General features: G+C 40.8%; 1 protein-coding gene across 6 annotated transcripts in view; it reads right to left on the bottom strand.

Moving 5' to 3' along the window:
- Window positions 1-20,949, bottom strand: part of ANKHD1 (ankyrin repeat and KH domain containing 1) — a 105,305-nt gene that overhangs the window by 44,018 nt on the left and 40,338 nt on the right. For all 6 annotated transcript variants that reach the window (XM_066625372.1, XM_066625373.1, XM_066625375.1 and 3 more), the window contains exons 9-14: window positions 20,513-20,704; window positions 19,453-19,562; window positions 16,093-16,180; window positions 13,834-13,961; window positions 13,518-13,661; window positions 11,694-11,796 (exon numbers count right to left, since the gene is read on the bottom strand). In XM_066625372.1, coding sequence (XP_066481469.1) covers window positions 11,694-11,796; window positions 13,518-13,661; window positions 13,834-13,961; window positions 16,093-16,180; window positions 19,453-19,562; window positions 20,513-20,704 — 765 coding nt within the window. The remainder of the gene's footprint in view (window positions 1-11,693; window positions 11,797-13,517; window positions 13,662-13,833; window positions 13,962-16,092; window positions 16,181-19,452; window positions 19,563-20,512; window positions 20,705-20,949) is intronic.

The following is a 20,949-nucleotide window of genomic DNA, read 5'->3' as shown; positions in this document are numbered from 1 at the left end:
TGATGCTTGCACAAGTTGCCCTGGCTGCTTTAGCCATGCATGGACTGACAGCCAAGTTCCACACTGTCATGAATATGTACATGTTAGGCCTAGGTTAGCATGTGGAGCCAGAACCAGACTAAGTCAGCAACGGAGAAGTAGTGGTTCCCAGATGCAAGAATGTGAGTAAACAAACAAGAATTACAACCCCTTGGAATGTTTAACACCTTAGTAGATGGAGAGGCTGATCAAGCGGAATGGAATGCAGCTATGGATCTCCAGTTGGGAGGGGTAAGAACTAAGAGGGCTAGCAACCAGGCCAACTTTAAGAAGGTTCTGTACTCAAAAGTTTCTGACTGGACAGTCTAAATAAGTATGAAGTCACCTCAGCACTATTAGCATAAGAAGTATATAATGAGTGCCCCAAGGGGTGTGCATGTCCTTCTTGAACAGAGTTTTTTTGGGTGCAACATCCTGCATGCTGCAAGCTCCATTGTCTACCATGGGCACCTGGCCTAATAGGTAGCCTTGGGGTTAAAGATCTACAAGAGTAACTGACCCAGGTGAGAAATAGAGATAGCCAGCAAGCTCTATTATTTTATTGCTGATATGTTTCCTAGATGTTTATGCCTCTAGCATTTGCTGCCTTACTGTAACTTTATGTAACCTTATGTACTTAGTTTATTAAGAGATTATTAAGAGATTTTAATTAAAAAGGGAAAAGAGATTATTAAGAGATTTTAGTTTATCTCTTAATAAACAGTCAGGAGGTCTGGTCTAGAGGGTAGAGCCTCCATTTGCCTGAAGATTAACATCCACAAGGTCGCCAGTTCGAGGCCACCGGCACCGTGCGACCTTGAAGCAGCTGGCAAGCTGCAGCTGAGCTGTTCCATCTGCTCGGAGCGTGGGAGGATGGAGGCCAGAATGTTAAACCAGATCGGAGTGTAACACCTTGAATGTAGTGGTTCTTGAAAGAAAGAACCTTCTTTCAATTTGTAAAAATCCCTGCGTGGATTTAATAAGCCTGCCTATGTAAACCGCCTTGAATAAAGTCTTGAATAAAGACCAAGAAAGGCGGTATATAAATACTGTATATTATTATTATTATTATTATTATTATTATTATTATTATTATTATTATTATTATTATTATTATTATTAATAATAATAATAATAATAATAATAATAATATTTCTTTTACTAAGTTGTTTCATTGCCTGTTGGGGACAAAGGTTCAGAATCCTGCCTAGCCATTCAGCAAGCTACCAAGTGCTCACTGAGGCCTAGTAACTTGAGGACTGAAGCTTTCATTGGAGAAAGCGCTCAGTGCCTGCAAGGGATAGAGTTAAGTCTAGAGGGTCTCAGTGTCCCTGGACTGAGGCACTGGCACATACAGGGTGGTGGCAGGACTACTGGACAGGAGGGCCTTGAGGGCTTTAGAACTCTGGGCACCCCAAACCCCCTAGGTCTGCGACACACATGTCCCTCAGCTGTTCCACAGCAAAGAAGGGAAGTATGTGGTAGTGGTGGGGTGAACGGAGATTTGCCTTGGAGACAATCACAGTGAGTTGGTAAGGAAAGCTAGTCAACAAGAGACGAATGCTGTACAGGGGAGTCTTAGGAGAATCATTTGGGAGAAGCACTCCCAATGTTTCCTTACAGGAGATATATTTTGCACTATCTGAAGCTACTAGTCTTCAAGGGATGTCCCACAAACAGCATACTGAAAGATATAACTATGTCAAAGTCTGAATGAGAATTTAAATCCCAGGACACCAACTTCTCACATATGGAACTGACAAAAGCACTGCACATCATAACCTGAATTATACATAAATGAATCCAGACACACCCCTTAAAAATGGGTTGTTTAGATGTGCAGCAACACAGTGACAGCAGCAAATGAATCCTGTTCCTTCCACTAATGGAGTTTGCTGACTGCCTTTTGTCAAGTTCCAGTCTTATAGATCATCAGGATCTAATCCTCAACTAGACAAATAAGTGAGTAATTATGGAGAGGATGACAACAGATGGGCACTGTCAACATGGTGATGGCACCACACTTCAAATCTCCATAGAATCTGTCAAATAGCCAATATATAAGTTGAGTAGAGGATGAGAGCGAACAAAGAGTAATCCAACTCTAATGAATGACAAGCAGTCACTCACTTCTCAAACTTACACACACACACACACACACACACACACACACACACAATTTATTAGCAGCTCTGTAAACATGTCACCAACACACTATTATCCACTGTCCCTGAAAGATCTAATAAGATCAAGAGGGCAAAAGTGACCCATATCACTCTTTCATCAGAAATATCAAAGCACTGAAATCACTCAAGCAGAATCATTCTGCTTGAGTGATTTCAGTGCTTTGATATTTCTGATGAAATTGTACTGGCAGGAGTCAAAAAGGGAAAATAAAACAAGAAAAATGACCCCACACAGTGAACATATTCAAAAATCAAAGGATGGAGATAAGGCCAATGAGAAACATCAAATCATATCATTTGTGAAAACCAATTTTTGGGACAGCCCAAAAATGCCCACTCATGGAGACCATGACATTACAAAACCTGCTCCAAGAGCCAAATTTTATTATTTCAGCACCAATTCAAACAGTGCTTGAATTACTGTATCTCAATGGTTAGGTTACAGCCAAATGCAAAACTATGGCATATATCAACCATAGTTAAGAACCTATGCCATGATTTAAGTTCTAGATGTACAACAGACTAGCCATGGTTTATTGCTACTTGCCTGCTTTTATTTCCCATCTGCTCAGGATTCTGCTTCATAAGGTCATTAGTTCACTCCAGTTGCCAAAGTGCAGCGCTTTCTTAAGCTACAGCAATAGTTCTAACTGTGGTTGAACTCGGATATAATGTAAGCCACAGTTAGCATTAACTGTCGTTGGCAAGCCAGAAGTTCAGGTCTTGTCATTTTTGGGACCAAGAACCCGACTTAAGGATGGGCTCAGATTCATACTGCATGGGAACCCAGCCAACTGTCTTCATCTGAAGATTTCAAATATGGAAGCATCTTCCATCATTTCCGTATATTTCAATGTAAAAGTTAGCAATCTGGAAGCCTTTTATTTCCAATACTTTTATTACTAATACACTAAGTGCATTCAGGACAAGCATTCTACTATATTCAACACTTGATGATTCCCTCTTAATCCACATATGTATCTGTAAACGTTACCATGCAATATGAGTTTCAGCTAATTTTATTGTAAATATAAATGTATAACATGTTGTATTTGAGGCTCTCTTCCAGTCAGGCAGTTAAAATTTTTGTTTGTTAAGATCGTTATCTGATCATTAATCAACTGCTGACTGGTCAGTTAAAGTACATCAGTTTTCAATCAAATGAGACAGAACTAATGATCATTATACTGTCATGCATTCTACCTTTTTAGGAAGCTAGTTTTGTCTGGACTGCATTTTTGCTCAGTAAGCAAAATATAGTGATTATATACAGACAAATGTAGTCAATGCTGCCCAGCTAAACAATTTTTCAAATTTTTAAATAAAATTTACCACCCATTAGATCAGTGGTTCTCACACATTGAGCACTCACTTTTTAATCTGTCAGAATCTGTCAGGAGCCACTGAAAGTGATGTCATGACTGGAAGTGACATCATTAAGCAGGAACATTTTTAACAATCCTAGGCTGCAATCTTTCTCACACTTACCCTGGAGTAAGTCCCATTTACTATCACTGTTAAAATAATATATATAGTAGCTTATTAAAAGTACAAGTCTGTAACATTTCCCAAATTCAGTCACATACCATGGTAGCATCAAGTCTAACATATTGAAAAGAACGGGGACCCACCTGAAAATTGGTTCGCGACCCATCTAGTGGGTCACAACCCCCCATTTGAGAAACACTGCATTAGATCATACGTAAAGAAATAGAGAAACTTTGTTAACTCTATTACAGATTGTACTTCAGTTCTTAAAGCAAGATTTGAAAGATCAACTTAACCGAATGGCTTAATTGTCGATTTTCAGAGCTGCAGAATGATGGATATCATCAATGGTATCATGTGCTTTAACCTATTTTACTTGGCCACGTTATTGTTTTAATACCCAAATCCACAGCCAAAATACTTCACATCAAGTTACATGAATAAGGATGTTTATTCATCATCATGGAGAGTAGCTCATACAGCTTAGATGGAGCAAGACAGATTCTCTGAAGTCAATGAGACTAAGCACAAGTAAATGTACACATCTTATATCTTAGATCAGTGTTTCTCAAACTGTGCGTTGGATCCACCAGGTGGCTCATGAGCCAATTTCAGGTGGGTTCCCATTCATTTCAATATTTTATTTTTAATAGACTTGATGCTCCTATGGTATGTGACTGCATTTGGGGAAAATGTTACAGACCTGTACTTTTAAACAAGCCACTATGTATAATCTTTTAACAATGTTAGTCAGTGGAACTTACTCCTGGGTAAGCATGGGTAGGATTGTAGCCTAGGATTGTTAAAACCCTTCCTGCCTGATGTCACTCCTGGTCACGACATCACTTCCAGTGGGTTCTAACAGATTCTCATTCTAAAAAGTGGGTCCCGGTGCTAAAGGTGTGAGAACCACAGATCATATCATAAGATCATATCTTATGGTAAGAGACTCGCAGTATCTTCCCAAAGAATTTGCTCCATAGGCTAGCCAGCCATTTTCAACCACTGTGCCATGGCACACTGGTGTGCCATGAATGGTCCCCAGGTGTGCCGCGGGAATTTGGGAGAGGGTCATTTATTGATAGGGCCATTGGAGGATGTTATCCCCCCCCACTGGCAGTACAGTGTGCCTTGTCAATTATCCAAAATCCGATGGTGTGCCTTGAACATTTTAGTGCCTTGCCAGTGTGCCATGAGATGAAAAAGGTTGAAAATGACTGGGCTAGACAAATCCCATCACCAATGGAATTATTTTCTCAGAAATCACATATGGCATTGTAGACATGCCTTTGAAATACAGGTCGGCCTTTCTTACCCATGTGATTGGAACGCACCAATCTGACTCACTACATGTTCTGTACCCGTAAGTGTAGGACTGACCTGACCTCCTGGTTCTGTTTGGAGGTCTTCTAAGAGGCCCAACCACAGATCCCATTATCCACAGTTTCAGGCATCCACAGGGGTTCCGGAAACAAATTTCTTGACCAACTTTATTCTTACAAAGCTTGGGATAAACACACATGTAGGTTCTTTATATTAAGTCAGACCACTTGTTTATCAGAATTATCTACACTGACTGGCAGTTCTCCAGGGTTTCAGAAGAGATCTTTTCCAGTCAAACTAAATGCCAGAGATTGAAACTGGACCTTGAGCATATATAGCATGTACTCTGCCATTGGGCTATGACTACTCCCGATGGCGATAAGTCAACTATTCAAATTTTGTTTATTTGAATGATTTCTCTCCCCCCTTCTTCTCCAAATAATCAAAACTCTAAAGGTGGTTGATTATTGATGCTAAAGTTTTAAAGTCCAAGCCCCTTACAGCAATCATAGTATGAAGTTTCTCATGTTCAAGTGCCATTTTATGCATATTTGGAACACTATCAGCATTGGCACTGTCACACATTTTTCCTCTCAGAGAGGACAGATTTAGAGACAACTACCCATATGAAATAACTTTAAGATTTTTAAGATTAAAGATGGCCAACAGCTTGTGGTATAGGTTGAAGCGGATGCCCACAGAGTCACAAAATGTGATCTGCGTATAACCCATACAGCAAATTTTATTTGAAAAGATTCCAAATTTGATATTTTTACTATAAAGATGCAATTGAACAAATGTACTCATGAGTAGTCTCACAGACTTCAGTCATTCTTACATGCACTATCTGGGCTGCAAGACAGCATATGCCCGAATGACTTGCAAACATCTTAGGGCGCAATCCTAACCAACTTCCCAACACTTGCACAGCTGTGCCAGTGGGGCATGTGCTGTATCCTGCAGTTGGGGAGAAGTCATGGAGGCCTCCTCAAGGTAAGGCAATGTATGTTCCCTTACCTTGGAGTTGCATTGCCCTTATGTCAGTGCTGGAAAGTTGGTTAGGATTGCAGCCTTAAGCATACAACTCAATCTGAAATACAATGATGGTTATGAGAAATGTTTTTTCCCCAGTTCTTGCATTATTTGGTGTTTTTCTCCTTGAATATTCCATTAACCAATATTTGATAAGGTTTGCTTGCTTCCAGTTTTTTAAACTGGAAAGAACATATCTGATTATGGTATACTCTGATTATAGTACTCAGGGTTCAGCTTCTTCCCAGCAATTGCTATTTGCCCATATATGATCATAAAGACATAACGTAAGTGCCCTGCTGGATCAGGCCAAAGGCCCATCTAGTCCACTTTCCTGTATCTCAGTGGCCCACCAGATGTTTCAGGGAGCATACAAGACAATACTTTAGGAGGGCAGGAGGTCTGGTCTAGAGGGTAGAGCCTCCGTCTGCCTGAAGATAACATCCACAAGGTCACCAGTTCGAGGCCACTGGCACCGTGCGACCTTGGAGCAGCTGACAAGCTGAAGCAGAGCAATTCCATCTGCTCTGAGCGTGGGAGGATGGAGGCCAGAATGTGAAGCCAGATCGGAATGAAACACCTTGAATGTAGTCATTCTTGAAAGAAAGAACCTTCTTTGAAATTGTAAAAATCCCTATTTAATAGGGATTTAATAAAGCCTGCCTATGTAAACCGCCTTGAATAAAGTCTTGAATAAAGACCAAGAAAGGCGGTATATAAATACCTGTTGTTGTTGTTGTTATTATTATTATTACTATTATCCTTTACTCCAGCGATTCCCAAACTCTCTGGGAGCCTGGGGATCGGAGTGTGTACAGGGAAGAAGCAAAGGCAGCAACACAACCATATCACTGCCAGGGCCAAAAGGGGTTCTCTGCAACTTACCTAAGCCAGCACTGGCGGGGGGGGGGGCATGGGGAAACCTGCAGGCACCTCAGCAGGGCTTCCCAATCCTCCGAAACACTAAAAAAGTGAGTGATCACGACTCACTTCTGGCGCGATCACAACTGTAACAATTACCTGTGACATCTATCATATTCTACACATACTTATACATAACTTGGTTAACCACTATGTAATTTTATTATGTTTATTTAAAATTATACTACTGTAAACAAAATTTAGCGACCAAAGAAATTGAGATTGTGGATGCTATGCATACTGTATGTTGAACTGAATCTCGAATGAAAAATGTATACATTCCAAACTGAGATTTTTTTGTTCTCTTAAAATCTCCAAAAAAGACTTCAACATGCATTACAGGAAGGGCACACAGTTGTCGCTGGCCTGCACCAAGATCTCATAAAGCTCCCTGGTACCACTCAAGAAAACATGAATACTCTGAAGTCATTCTTTGCCTGCCTCTACTCCAATTTATCCACTGTTATTTGGAGGAAGCAGGAAAAAGCTGATCAACCTACCACGAATTTATTTTTCTAAACATTACTGGGAAGACCAGTGGGGAGGAATAGACTAATGAGTTGCAGCATTCTTGTATTATTAAGATTGAACCTGGGGGCAGTAATTGGTCTATTCTGAGCTAAGAGAGGTCAAATCTGCTTCACACTGGAAGCACTGTGATGATTAGGGGCAAGAAGCAGATCTATTTTACACACCCACCCCAGTACCCTCAAGTGCAAGCCTTTACTTTCTCTAGAGTAAGTAAATGGCAGTAATTAGTTTCTGTGGGGGAAAGCAAGTAGCCAGATGAACCATCTTGATACATAACACAGCCTCATTTGCCTTAATCTAATCCAGGGGTGCCCAAACCCCGACCCTGGGGCCATTTGTGGCCCTCGAGGCCTCTCAATGCAGCCGTCAGGGAGCCCCTAGTCTCCAATGAGCCTCTGGCTCTCCAGAGATTTGTTGGAGCCCGCACTGGCCCGACGCAACTACTCTCAGCATGAGGGCGACTATTTGACCTCTCGCATGAGCTATGGGATGAGAGCTCCCTCCACTGCTTGCTGTTTCACTTCTATGATGCAGCAGCGGCAGCGAAGGAAAGGTCAGCATAGCTTTGTGCAAGGCCTTTTGTAGGCCTTGAGCTGTTGCAAGACCTTCATTCATTTATATATGTTCATCTTTAATATATTCATTTAGGTAAGGTTATGTAAATTTATTCAAATTTTAAATGTAAATTAATTCTATTTTTCCCCGGCCCCCCACACAGTGTCAGGGAGATGATGTGGCCCTCCTGCCAAAAACTTTGGACACCCCTGATCTAATCTATAGTTCTCAACAGATTTATATCAGTCAAGGGCTTTAAAGGAATACTATATTCATCTGAAGGTAGACAGGCTCTCCTGTTAAATTAAGCACATATCAATATTGTAGCAGTGAATGAACTGTCATACTATTGGTCAGTGCAGTAAAGTTAACAGGAAATAAACTAAACCAAGAAATCCTGGTTGATGTCTCACTTCAAACAGTTACAAGCTACTACTCTTGGAATCAACTCTATACCACTATACCAGCAGAATGGAAAGACTCGGGGGCACTAAGGGTACTTCACAATTTCTTGAGACCACGAAAGAATGCACAAGGTGACATAGAACACAGAATTTCTCTTGAGAATGTTAGGGTTTGTTTTTTTATGTGTTTTTTTTAAAGCAAGTTTCTAGACCTGAAGGTTGAGAATGCGTGTTTGGAAATATATAGATAATGACTGCTAAAAATCTCAGAAACCGAAGTAAAAAATATTTCAAATGGTTGGGGGGTAAGGTTTCAGTGCCTTCTATGGCTCTGTACACTTCCCCATGTCTACTTGAAATCAGAATAAATCATGCAAAACAGGAAACACTGCAGAATCAATTAGGCAAAAAAAGTTGAAATATGCTAACTTTGCTCAGGTCATATAAATCACAGAATTCAGCTTTTCTGAGAACATAATTCAGATTGTCTATGGAATTTGCATTTTTTTAACGCCAAGTTTGCAAGTTTAACCTTACACAGTCAGTTCTCTTTATATGCAATTTTGCTATCCACAAGCGGCAGAATTGCCACCTATCTCATTATCTGCAAATACTGTGCTGGTGCACTGGGGGGCTTGGTTAAGCTATGAGCAGGTAGGTGGGGGGAGAACAGTGGGCTCCTTGCGAGCAGAAGTCAGCAGGGAGACTAAAGTATGCTTATACAGTATATGGCTGACAGGGGGAGAGGTAAACTGCAGCAATCAGTCCACTTATTACACTTTTTTTTTTTAAAGTTGTCTGGATTGGGTGTCTTTTCTGCATCAAACAAGCATTGGTATTAGCCTGAGAATTGTCAGACGCATCTGTGTCCACTTCCAGACTTGCCCCACCATCTTGGGGACTCCAGCTGAACCTTCACAATCTTGGAGATGAGAGGCTGATGGCTACCTGAGAGCAACTCTGAGGCTGGAGCAAACCCAGGGAAGGAGCCAAAGAGACAGGTCTGAAGAGGAAGGGTGAAGTAACGTCTTCTCCACTGCTGAACTCTAAGGTTTCATTGTTGGGCCAGCAAACTTAAATGAGTTGAGAGATAGCAAAGGATCATTAACATCTGATTCTTCCTCTTCCATGCTAGCTAGCACCCAGCCCCACAAACATCAAGGTAAGATTCAGGCTCATAAAGTTCATAGTGTATGGTGAAAAAGGTCTCCTGGAACCTAGCCATATTTTTCCCATAGGCTCAGTGATTCATCATCTGCTAATTCAGTATCCACTAGGTATTCCAGGAACCTAACCCTAGCACTAGGGTCTCCAAACTCCAGACCAGGGGACAGGTGTAGCCTGCAGCAAGCCTCTATCCAGCCCACGACAAGTCTCTAGTTCCCTTCAAGCCTCTGGCCCACTTGACCGAATGCGACCAGAGCTGTGCTCCAATCACGTCTGGAGGGTGTTCTGAGGAGACTATGCTGCAGAATGCCTTCTAAAGGCCTAAAAACATCACTACCTGGTTTTCCTGAAAAACCAGAAGTGACATTTTGGGCCCTCTGAAGGCTTTAGGCTTTCTGAGGGTCAGGAGGGTCTCCACAGCCCTCAGATCATGCTGTAATGTGTTCCTGTAATGTGCTGGTTCTGAGTTATTTACTCCTGTACATGTAAGTAAGCTGCTTCTGAGTAGAGGGAATGGGAGTCCATTTGAGTTTGTGCTTTATTTCTGCGGTATGTGTTGGTGCTTGGAGAAATCCTGGAATTTAGGGCCCATTTATTTATCTAAGTTTTATCTGTAATGTATATATTTAAGTTTTATATTTAATTTTTTTATTTTTCCGGCCCTCAACACCTTTGACAGATATTTGATGCGCCCTCTGGCCAACAAGTTCGGAGACCCCTGCCCTAGTAGATAACGAGAACTGACTGTACATTTACTGAGTGATAATGACTTTGCACATAGAGGAGAAGTACTATAAACACCTAACTACTTAAAAATTTTGTTGTGTAACCTATGACAAAAGCTCAGTTTAAAAGAAAAACGCTTACTGAAAATATTTCTTGATTATCTACTCATCTTTCTACAGTGTGTCACATCTTAATTCCTCTGTTCTTAAGCTACCAGTGAGGGGATAAATCACAACAGCACAGCACTTTCACATACTTTTTGTACTAAATACATACTAAGCAGTTTTATTCTACACTTGTTAATAATGATCATATATGTACTGCCAGTTTTGAGCAAGACCATACTCATTTCACTTTCCTACCTACTCTTATTTAATTATTTCAACCTATGCGGCCTTTATCATACTCGTAGGCCTTAGAACTTGCTCTGCATAAAAACTATAAATTTAAAAATTGCTCAATTTACATTTGACCTTCATTCACTATTTAAAGGTGGAAATAACTCTTCTAGAATTAGAGAAAACAGGTCTGTACAACATGACCCACCAAGCTAAATGCAGTCCATGAACCATCTATAGAAGTTCACCAGCAGTTCAACAACCCTTCCAGTTTTGCTGTCTGCCTGAGACTGCAAAAAAAGTGGTGGGGAAGGAGGAGAAGAGGGATTTATCATGCACCTACAATGTAAAAATGCTTTGTAGACTATTTGGCAGGCCTGAGACAAAAAAGTGTCTTGAAGTACTATAGAGGTTAAAATTAGGGTTGTATTTCAAAATATTTGTATTTTCCTTCATTTACAGCAAGAATAAAATTATACTATTTTAATACAATGAAAAAGTCACACTATTTTTTAAATCTTGGAGGACACATCAATTTTTACTCATACAGAATATAGACCACTGCTCATGTAATTTTTACTTTCCAAAATTAATTATATCTATTATAATTATTCCAGATTGCCAATATGTCTTTGTGAGTATTTTACTCAAGTAGAACATTTAAAATTATCAAATATGTTCTGTAACTAGTGGCTGTAATACACTTTAGTCAACAGCAATCCCACCATACAACATGACAGAGTGCTTTGAAACAAATGAATTTTAAAAACAGTTTGCATAGTGCACATGTGTCAGTCTAGAGTTCCACTAGGATGGCACAGTTTCTGCGAACGGAAGTTAAACAGTTCTTCGAATTCTTCCTTGCCACTGTGTTGTCAAAATCATTCACTAATTATGGCTTTAGACAGACTCTCACAATGCAGTATCAAATCTAAACGGTTTCTATGCCCTATATAATTTAGAATGCTCATGCAACATATAATTTAAGAAAATCATATACTAACCTTTTGGGAGATTTAGAAGTGTGGGGGGATTCTCTTGAGGAGCTTTGTCAGGTTCCTGGGGGGGCACAACCATGGCAAGGGCATGCATCGGTACACGTGGAGCCTGCAAAGCCAATTCATAGAAAACATTAATGTCAGTGGGCTTCTGGTGATACTCAAAAATTAACCAAAGTGCTTAGGATATTGTTACCCTATTCCAAAATGGGCACAACATTAAGAACACTGGCCAAAAACATATGCTAGCTTTTATAACCAGATTGAATTGTTTGCAAGAACATTTGGAATTACGAGTAAAAACTTATTTAAAAAATCCAAACACCAACAGAGCAAAGTTATTCATTCTCTTTAAACAAAGAAGTACTTTGGTCAAATGAATAATGGTCATCACAATCCTAAAGGGGAGTGGCCCAGGACAGGGTCCCCTACAGTGACACTCAGGGCAATTTACCATAACTGGGGGCATTCTGAAGCCTCCTGGAGAGTTCCAGAAGGTAGCTGCCCCCTCCACAACTCTCTGCACTGAGCTCCAATCTGCTACTGGAGCTCACTTCCAGTTTGCAATCTATTTGCAGTCACGTGGAGCACTGCAGAGGCTGCGGCAAGCCGCTGGGACCCTCCAGGTGACTTCAGGACAACCCCAGGTAAACTGCGCCTGGGACCCCTCAACGCCGCAATCACTGCAGTGCCATCAGAATCCCTCCCGCTCCCACCCTACCCCCCAAACATCTCACAGAATTGCACTAAACCAAATCCAACCAAAGTTAGTCACTTTGAATTTCTATTGGTTTTAAAGGAGACAGATGATTGCATTATCTTTGATTGAAGTCTACAGCAGAGTTCTTCAACATGTGGGTCATGACTCTAAACTGATTGTGAAGCCTCATTTAGGACGGGTTGCAGCAACCTTTCAAAACCTGTGCAAGAGGGGCCTTGGATCCAACCCAATAATGGTACTGCCTTATCAAAACAGAGTTCTTGATATAATCCTTCACAAGCCTCTTCTTGCTATCTTGCCCCACAGCTCCTAACGCCCAGATTTGCTCAGACTGCTACCTCACAGGATTGTTGCAAAGACATAAGAAATGGGCAGAAACAGGGCAAGTGAAATGGATCCCGAGAGGAGTTCAAGATTGGCAGTGGGTCCCCAGTCTCATACTTTTATTTATTTTTTGGAGTCATCACATGAAAAAAGGTTGATGAACGCGGGTCTATAGGACTTTGAAGTGCTCAACTTTGACTAGACCATGCTCATTACTTAAAATAAATTTGCTTCTTAGTAAATTTGTATTGCAAGTTTAAGGCTTGCTTAATGCCAGACTCAATATGTTAAAAAAAAAAGAAAAAAGCATTTAGAAATACGGTACATGAATTGACTTTATAGAAACAAACACAGCTGAAGAATTTTTTTCAAAGAGCCTGAAGCAAGGCACTTATGGATCAAGGGTTGATCCAAGATGCCTTGCATCACATTATTCAGGCAAGGTCCCCCCTCCCCAATTCTATCAATTCTCTTCTACTGCATACTTCATGCCCACTCCCGAGCACTCAGAAGCAGGCTTTCTGGGGGTAGGGGTTGGAATGTACTGTTATGTGAGAGAAAACCCTTTCAAGCTTCTTTATTTTGAACCCAAAGTGTTCAGTTGGTCTCCTGGGCTAACATCTTGCATTACTGCTTTTTGTATTTGTAAAAAGTCCAAGAACACTAAATTAACTCAACTTAGCTATTTAATTTTTTCTCAAAATTCAGTTTTTTATAGTTAGCATTAAGTTTACAAAAGTGAAAATCTGTTTTCAATTGCTATACTAAAGAGATATATAGCTTACCTGAGACTGATCCTGAGATGGCGGAGTGAGCTGAGACATGTCTGCAGCCGGGACTGACAGAACATTGTTTGGATAATCCAGCAAATAGGAAACAACATTTGTGTGCCCACCCTTTGCTGCTTCAATTAGCATCGTTGAGCCATCCTAGAATATACAGGGACAACATAAAATGATCTACGGTCTATGCACTAAACAAATCAGTTTTCTTACATTATTTTATGATATCAACACTACACAAAGGACATTTTTGAGACCCTAAATGCCTTTATTAACCGAGTACATACAGAATAATCTTCAAGTGAGTTACTTGTAATACCTTAAGACGATGAGTGGGATCCGCACCATGAGCTAGAAGTAGCTCAACAACAGCAAGATGGCCCCCAGCACATGCCAGTGACACCACTGTGTGGTCATTATTAGCTGTAGCCCGGTTAACATTGGCACCTATAAGGAGAGACATAATTAAAGAAAAATTCCACAGATGAGAATTGTGCTGATAATCTTTGAGTTTGTATCTGAATTTAAAATCCAGTGAACATGCACAATGATTTTGTATAGTATGGAAGTGGATAATCGCCAATTCTTTAAATCTATCATTTCTGCATCTATTGTGAACAGCTACCTTGACATTCTATTGTGAAAATGTAGGATATATAGTAAAACTCCACCAGTTCAGCATCCAACAGTCCAGCACCCCAGGCAGTCCCACATCAAATCCTCCAGGAGCATCCCTGGCTTGATAGGAGACTAAACCTCAATGCCCCTGTACAGGCACAGTTATACCTGGCTCAGTAATGATTTCTCCAAGAAAGGCTATGAAAGCTGCTCAGGGACAACCTGAATGACTTGGCAGTAATAAGTACTGTAGTGATCTTGATGCAATAGCAACAGAGGCGCTAGATTCAGGGATCATCAAGAACAGAATAGTAGTGACTGACATTTCCATCTGTCACCACCTAGGTCCCATAGGTGTCGAATTTTGTAAAAAATATTTTTCAACTAAGTGAATCATTCGGTTACTCAAATTATATTTATTTCGATAACAAATTCTCACATAATCTGTAAAATTTTATATTATTAACAGTATTTATATACCACTTTTAAATGAAAAGTTCACAAAGTGGTTTATAGAGAAAAAAATCAAATGGCTCAAATATAAATACAGTGTGTTCTCTTTATCTGTGGATTTGGAAGCTGTGGATTTGACCCACCGCAGGTTCCAAACCTGTGACTGGAGGACCCACAGACGATCCAACTGGAAGTGCCCTTTGGGTTGTGCCTGGTTGGCCAAGACCCAGGGAGGCAGGGCATGGCCTCTCCAGGCCTCGGAACACCTCCAGACACAACCAGAAGGTGCTTCCAGTCATATCCATGGAACCTACTGGACCCCAACTGCGGATTCCATTATTTGTGGGCTTCAGTATCCACAGGGTGTCCAGGTAGGGATCCCCTCAGACACCAACGTCCAGCCTGTATATCAATCTCATATATAAAGAAAATAAATTTTCACTTATTAGAAGTTGGTAAACTGGGTTTTACCAAATAGGAGATTCTGTAGCTCAGACTTCATGAGATGGAAGTCTTGTGTAATAATATCAGCTCAGTTTTGAACATATAGCATTAGGCAAGCTAGCAGCTCTATCCTAGACACCACTTATTATAGGGACAGCAATATTTTATAGAGCTGCTGACCAGATCACCAAGAAAATGAATTTGGAGTACTTTCATTTCATAGAAAAATTACTATAAAGTATTTTAATTACAATATTTCAAACTCATTGTAAACATACACTTGGAACAGAACTTTGTGGTCACAGATAAATGAAATATTTGCTTGTTGACAAGCTCACAAGTCATTTGCAGCCCTTGGGGACCCCCAATTCAGCCTGCAGGGAAGCCCCCAGTCTCCAATGAATTTCTGGCCTGTCGAAGCAGAAAACACAGAGACTATGGAGCCCATGTTGGCCCACAACTGCAAGCCAAGTTGGTCATGACTGCAAGCCAAGTTAGAGCAGTCTCCAATGAATTTCTGGCCTGTCGAAGCAGAAAACAGAGACTATGGAGCCCATATTGGCCCACAACTGCAAGCCATGTTGGTCACAACTGCAAGCCATGTTGGTCACAACTGCAAGCCAAGTTAGAGCAAGGTCTTTTATAGTCTCCATGTGTTTTCTGCTTTTCCCTGGGCATTTTAACCCTCCCATTGCTTCTGAACAATTTATGTCTCCATGTGTTTCTGGCTTGGTCTGTATGTTTCCACTGTGCAACAGGTGTGTGGCAAACACTTCACAGTTCTCATGTGGTTCTACATACCTGCATTCTAGTTTTCATGTGTATTATAAATAAGTGGAGTAGAATAGATTTATTCATATAAGTTCCATCTCTACACTATTTATGTAAATTTATTCAAATTTAAAACATAAATTATTTCCCAGCCCCCTACCCAATGTCAGAGAGATGGTGTGACTCTCCTGCCAAAATGTTTGCCTACCCCTGCTATAGACAATGCAATCAAAATATTCCTTAAAAGGATTTTTAAGCATTTTGTACAGCTACTGATGTTACTACTACTAACCTTTGCTAATAAGAAACTGTACAGTGCATAGATGACCTGCTCTTGCAGCCTTCATTAGTGGTGTCCTTCCTCCTTCTGATTCATGTTCCTGTTTAGAAACATTTAAAAACACTCATACTTTACATTTTCCTCCAACTAAGGGGCTAAAAGCAAGTTACAACAAAAAATTAAAACAGATCAGTACAATAATAAACAGGCAATAGCAACACCCTTCAAACAAGGGAAAGAGAATCAGTTTTAGTCACTGACAGAAAACTGGCAGGGCAGAGACCAGGTGAACATTAAGTGGAAGGGAATTCTGGGGGGAAGGGGCCACCACCAAGTAGGCCCTCTTATGTGTCTCTGCCAGACCAGCCTTGGAAGCCTGTGGGATACATTAGAGAGATTTTTTCTCATATCTTAACAAGCATGTACATATATATTATGGATAACGCTACATGTACATTAAAGAAAAATGAGCAGTCCACCAGTAAACTACCAGGTTGGACTGTCAGAGGAAGGAAGATAACTGCTTTAGAAACATCCTTTTCTTACCCAGTGAGACCTATCCTACTTTAAGTGCTGGAACAGTTACCATTGATACTACCATAGAGTTCCTGATTAGATATGTTAGACCCATGCAAGAGTACATGCATTGTACACTAACAGGGTCAACATTACCATGAGACAAACTGAAGCATTTGCTAAGGCAGCAGGGGTTGCAAGGTGACAGTGGTTGAAGCACACACTCAAGCTGCTCACCAAAAGGGAAGCAGTGGACTAAAGCATCTAGCCTCCCCTTACCTGGCATTTTGCAGCAGTGACCAGATGCACTCAACCAGCAGGCATGAAGAGCCATTTCTCCTCCTTCTCCTTCTCTTATATAGGATTTGAGGTGGGGGAACACAGGGAAGTGTACAAGAGATACTGTAGCTCTCCCTTCTCCCCTTCAAATCCATTGCAGCAGAAGTTCAAGCTTGCTGGCTGGGTACATCAGATCAGCTCCAAGTGCTGCCACGTAAGGAAACAGAAGGTAGCATGTGGCAACCAGGAGATCTTGGGTCAACTCTGATCATCAGCCAATGTGGAGAGAGCACAGGAGTCTTACATACCTATGCATGTTGTTGCATCCTAATAACTACAGGTTGAGTCTCATTATTCATGAGGGTTCCCTTCCCAGAACTCATGTGGAGGCAAAAATCAAATTGCACTAAAGCAAAACAATTTAAAAAACAAAGTTCCTTTGTGATTTAAAAACAGCCTTGCTGACCTTTGTGATGGTAAAACAGAGTCATTAGGCAGATAATCCATCAATCAGCCTCTCTCCAGGCAAGCCAGCTACCCTTCCCTTCACCCAGAGCAAAGTGATCTTTCTTTCTGTGCTCTGGGAATTAGGAAGGGGTCCTTTGCCTTGAAGCCTGGAGAGAATGATTGATGGATTGTCAGCTGGCTGCCCTCTCTCACATTAAGGAGGTTATTGTTAAATGACTGTTCTCCTTTAATATAAAGGGCCCTTCTCATCCCAAAGAGATAGAAAAATCTGTCGAAAATTAGGTTATACCTGCAAACCCTTGCATGACTGTCTACAATAGTAAGAAAAGCAGTTTAAACTGATTTTAAAAGGATGCATTTTCCCCCTTCTCCAGGGATCAGCACATTCTTTCTCATTTGGCCATTCAGGTTGAGTCAAATCAGTGTATAAAAAAGTATGTGTATAACAAGGTTGAACCTGTATTTTGGTCCAAATATATTCTGGAAATCAGTATAAACTTGAAACAGCCAACAGAGATGAACATGGCAGGTGCTTAGGCAGCCAAGAAAAGAGCTGTGACAGAACAAAGTTTCAGCAAATATTCAAGGATAAGTCTATGAAGATGTCAAAACAATGCAAGGTGTCTGCAAAAAGTTTAAGTAAAATGCCTGTGACTTCATTCATAACTGCTTTCAAAGCATGCATGACAGCATACTATCACATTCTCTGCCAGAACTTCCTGTCAACATCTACAACTGGAATCCAAACAACTGAAGATCAGGAACTTGAAAGAGGATACAGAAAGCTACAGAAACATACAAGCAATACATATTGCACATAGGAGAGAGATCTTAAGTTTGAAAACTAGTGGCACTTTCCAAAGTGGACACATTAGTAAGTGCTGAAACTGAGGGAAATGAAGCTTTACAAAATTAGACATCCTTCACCTACACCAGCCATTTTCAACCTTTTTCAGCTCACGGCACAATGACAAGGCACTAAAGTTGCCAAGGCACACTACTAGTTTTTAATTACATTATTATGTTACAATTAATTTAATTAATATAACTAAGGGCACAATCCTAACCAGGTCTACTCAGAAGTAAGTCCTATTTTGTTCTACTCTCAGGAAAGTGCAGTTAGGATTGCAGCCTCAGATCATTACATGACAATGAAAGAAATTCACAAGAAGCTTGGAGAGGGAAGTAAACAGTAAGTGGTTTCTGAAAAGGAGAAACAATGTTTTGAAGTAGACAATCACATTGTTATCAATTGATATGCCAGGAAGTGTTGGCAAAGAGGGGTGAGACTGAGCACATACTGGAGAAATGTGGGGTGATGGGCAGTGAGGAAATGTGGCTCAAACAAGTGCAGAATTCACTGGAGTGAGGGGAAGAGAGAGAATGCAAGGCAACTGATTCTGGAAAGGTGGGGAAGAGGAAGGGAGGGGCAGTAAGAGAGGGGTTAACTGCAATTATGGTGGGGGAATGTGTGTGCAGGAGGGGAGGAGGTGGGGGAAGAAAGGTGTCAATTGCCTGTTCATGTATTCAAGAAAGAGTGCAACCAAGAGCCCAAGCCTCTGTATGTCTACTCAGAAGTAAGCCCCATTATAGTCAATGGGGCTTACTCCTAGGTAAGTATGGATAGGATTGTGGCCCAGCGCCCTTACTGCTAAAACCTTGCCAGTGGAGGCAAGGCAGGAAGGGTCACTTTGGGGCATTGTAGGTAAGGAAAAGGGTCTCAAGGATCCTTTTCCAGCCAGCTGCTTCTGGCTCTGTACCTGCTTCCACCCTGCTAGCAGCTCTTCCAGGCTTTTCTGGCTGTCCAATCAGCAAGCAGGGCAGGCACCAGCAACAGCAGGCACTTCAAAGCTCCAAGTGGGCGCTTCTCCCAGTGCTGCTGCTGCCCAACCTGACTCCTTGGCCTCCTCGAAGCACACCAGTTGAAAACCGCTGACCTACGCATATATACTGCTGAGGTATTTAGCATTCACTTTTCTGATTAAGAAAATCATTTAGTTTCAAGACTCAGTGTAACCAGGTCTAGGTCACTGGCATATTTCTTATTCATTGTCAGGTAAATTAAAAGCTATTACATTTTATACATTTTAATGGCTTTATTGGTCTTACTAAATCCGCGCCAGCTTGAAGGAGAACATCTGCAACATCAGTATGTCCATTTTCACAGGCATAGGTCAAGGCAGTATCTCCTGTTGCAGTTGTAGCATGAACATTAGCTCCTGTTGAAGAGTGCTCAGTTAGATTATTCCTACAATATACTTAAAACACACATCCAATTAACACTCAGCCTGGTACTGCTTGCAAATCATCCCATTTGCTGAGTGCCAGTATCATTCATATGACAGACTTTAGTCCAGCATACTTGAATATTTTTTTAAAGCGTGTCACTGACCAGAATTCAAAGATGTATTCCACACTACTCCACTTGAAACAGATCACTCCACTGCATACCACAAACTGCTTCTTTACATTTCAGAAATCTTTCCAGGTTGCACTGAGGCTGCTGTTTAAGAAACAGTTTCAAAATACCCTTGGGAACACAGACCTACTAGATTACTGGCCACTGCACAGCCTTTGGCAAGTCACCATCTAAACCACAATTCCTATTCTGATATGTCTGAGAAAGGAATGTGGCAAGAACTGACCAAATAAGAGTCTTTGAAAACTTACTGGTGTGGAAATAACCTATACTGATTTTTTTCAATGGTTCCAGAATTATGACTATCCATCCCTGCAAGAACAGGTGTAAACTCATTCTTCACTGCCCTAGAATGACCACAGCACCATAACAGATATGGATAAAGCTACAATCCAGGTTAATATTAGTATCTTGTAAACCTTGTAAACTAATAAATATTAGTATCCTGTACTCAGATTCATGCAATTTATTTTCTGATTAGAAACTGAGGAGTGCATCCAGGATAATGATTCTGTAAACAGAAGCACCCTCCATGAGCACATGCTCATCCTAAATATAAAGAGGAGCTTGTACTCACAGAGTTTCAATGACTCAAAGTGCTATTCTGGATGTGACCCCCAGCTCTTTCTGTAACTCTTTTGTTAATGATGTAGCACCACCGTCACACAGGATCCGCACACAATTTGTTCACTCCTCTTAAGCTGCACATCTTCTGCAACTATTCCAACAGTAACCGCACTCAAAACCTACCTGCCGCCAATAAGTATTTCACCAGCTCTAAGTGGCCTTCCTGTGCTGCTTCCATCAAAGGTGTAGAACATCCAAGTTCTATGTCAGCTCCTGCCTTAATAAGGAAGTCAGCAACTTCTGAAAACCCTCCACAGCATGCTAAAGTTAGAGCAGTTTCCTGTGTCTCTTCTGTCTGTGCATTTATATTAGCACCTATGAAACAAAGTATGATTAGAAGATTAATGAAACCTCTAGCATCCTTTATTTGATCTTGAAGAAGCTAAATATATTTGACAAGTTTTCTGACATGACAATTTTTTTTATAACTCAGACTTTTTATACTGGTTTTTATGCTGTTTTAATGACTAATGCATACAATTGCCATTTTTGCTAAAAAGTGGCTTTAAGTAACCACTAAAAATTGAGTAAATAATTGACCTTCCTTAGAAATGGCTAAA

This window comes from Tiliqua scincoides, chromosome 4 (assembly GCF_035046505.1).
Source record: "Tiliqua scincoides isolate rTilSci1 chromosome 4, rTilSci1.hap2, whole genome shotgun sequence".
Taxonomy (NCBI): Eukaryota; Metazoa; Chordata; class Lepidosauria; order Squamata; family Scincidae; genus Tiliqua; species Tiliqua scincoides.
Note: the sequence above shows the minus strand (reverse complement) of the source record. Positions and strands in the feature narration are given on the sequence as shown.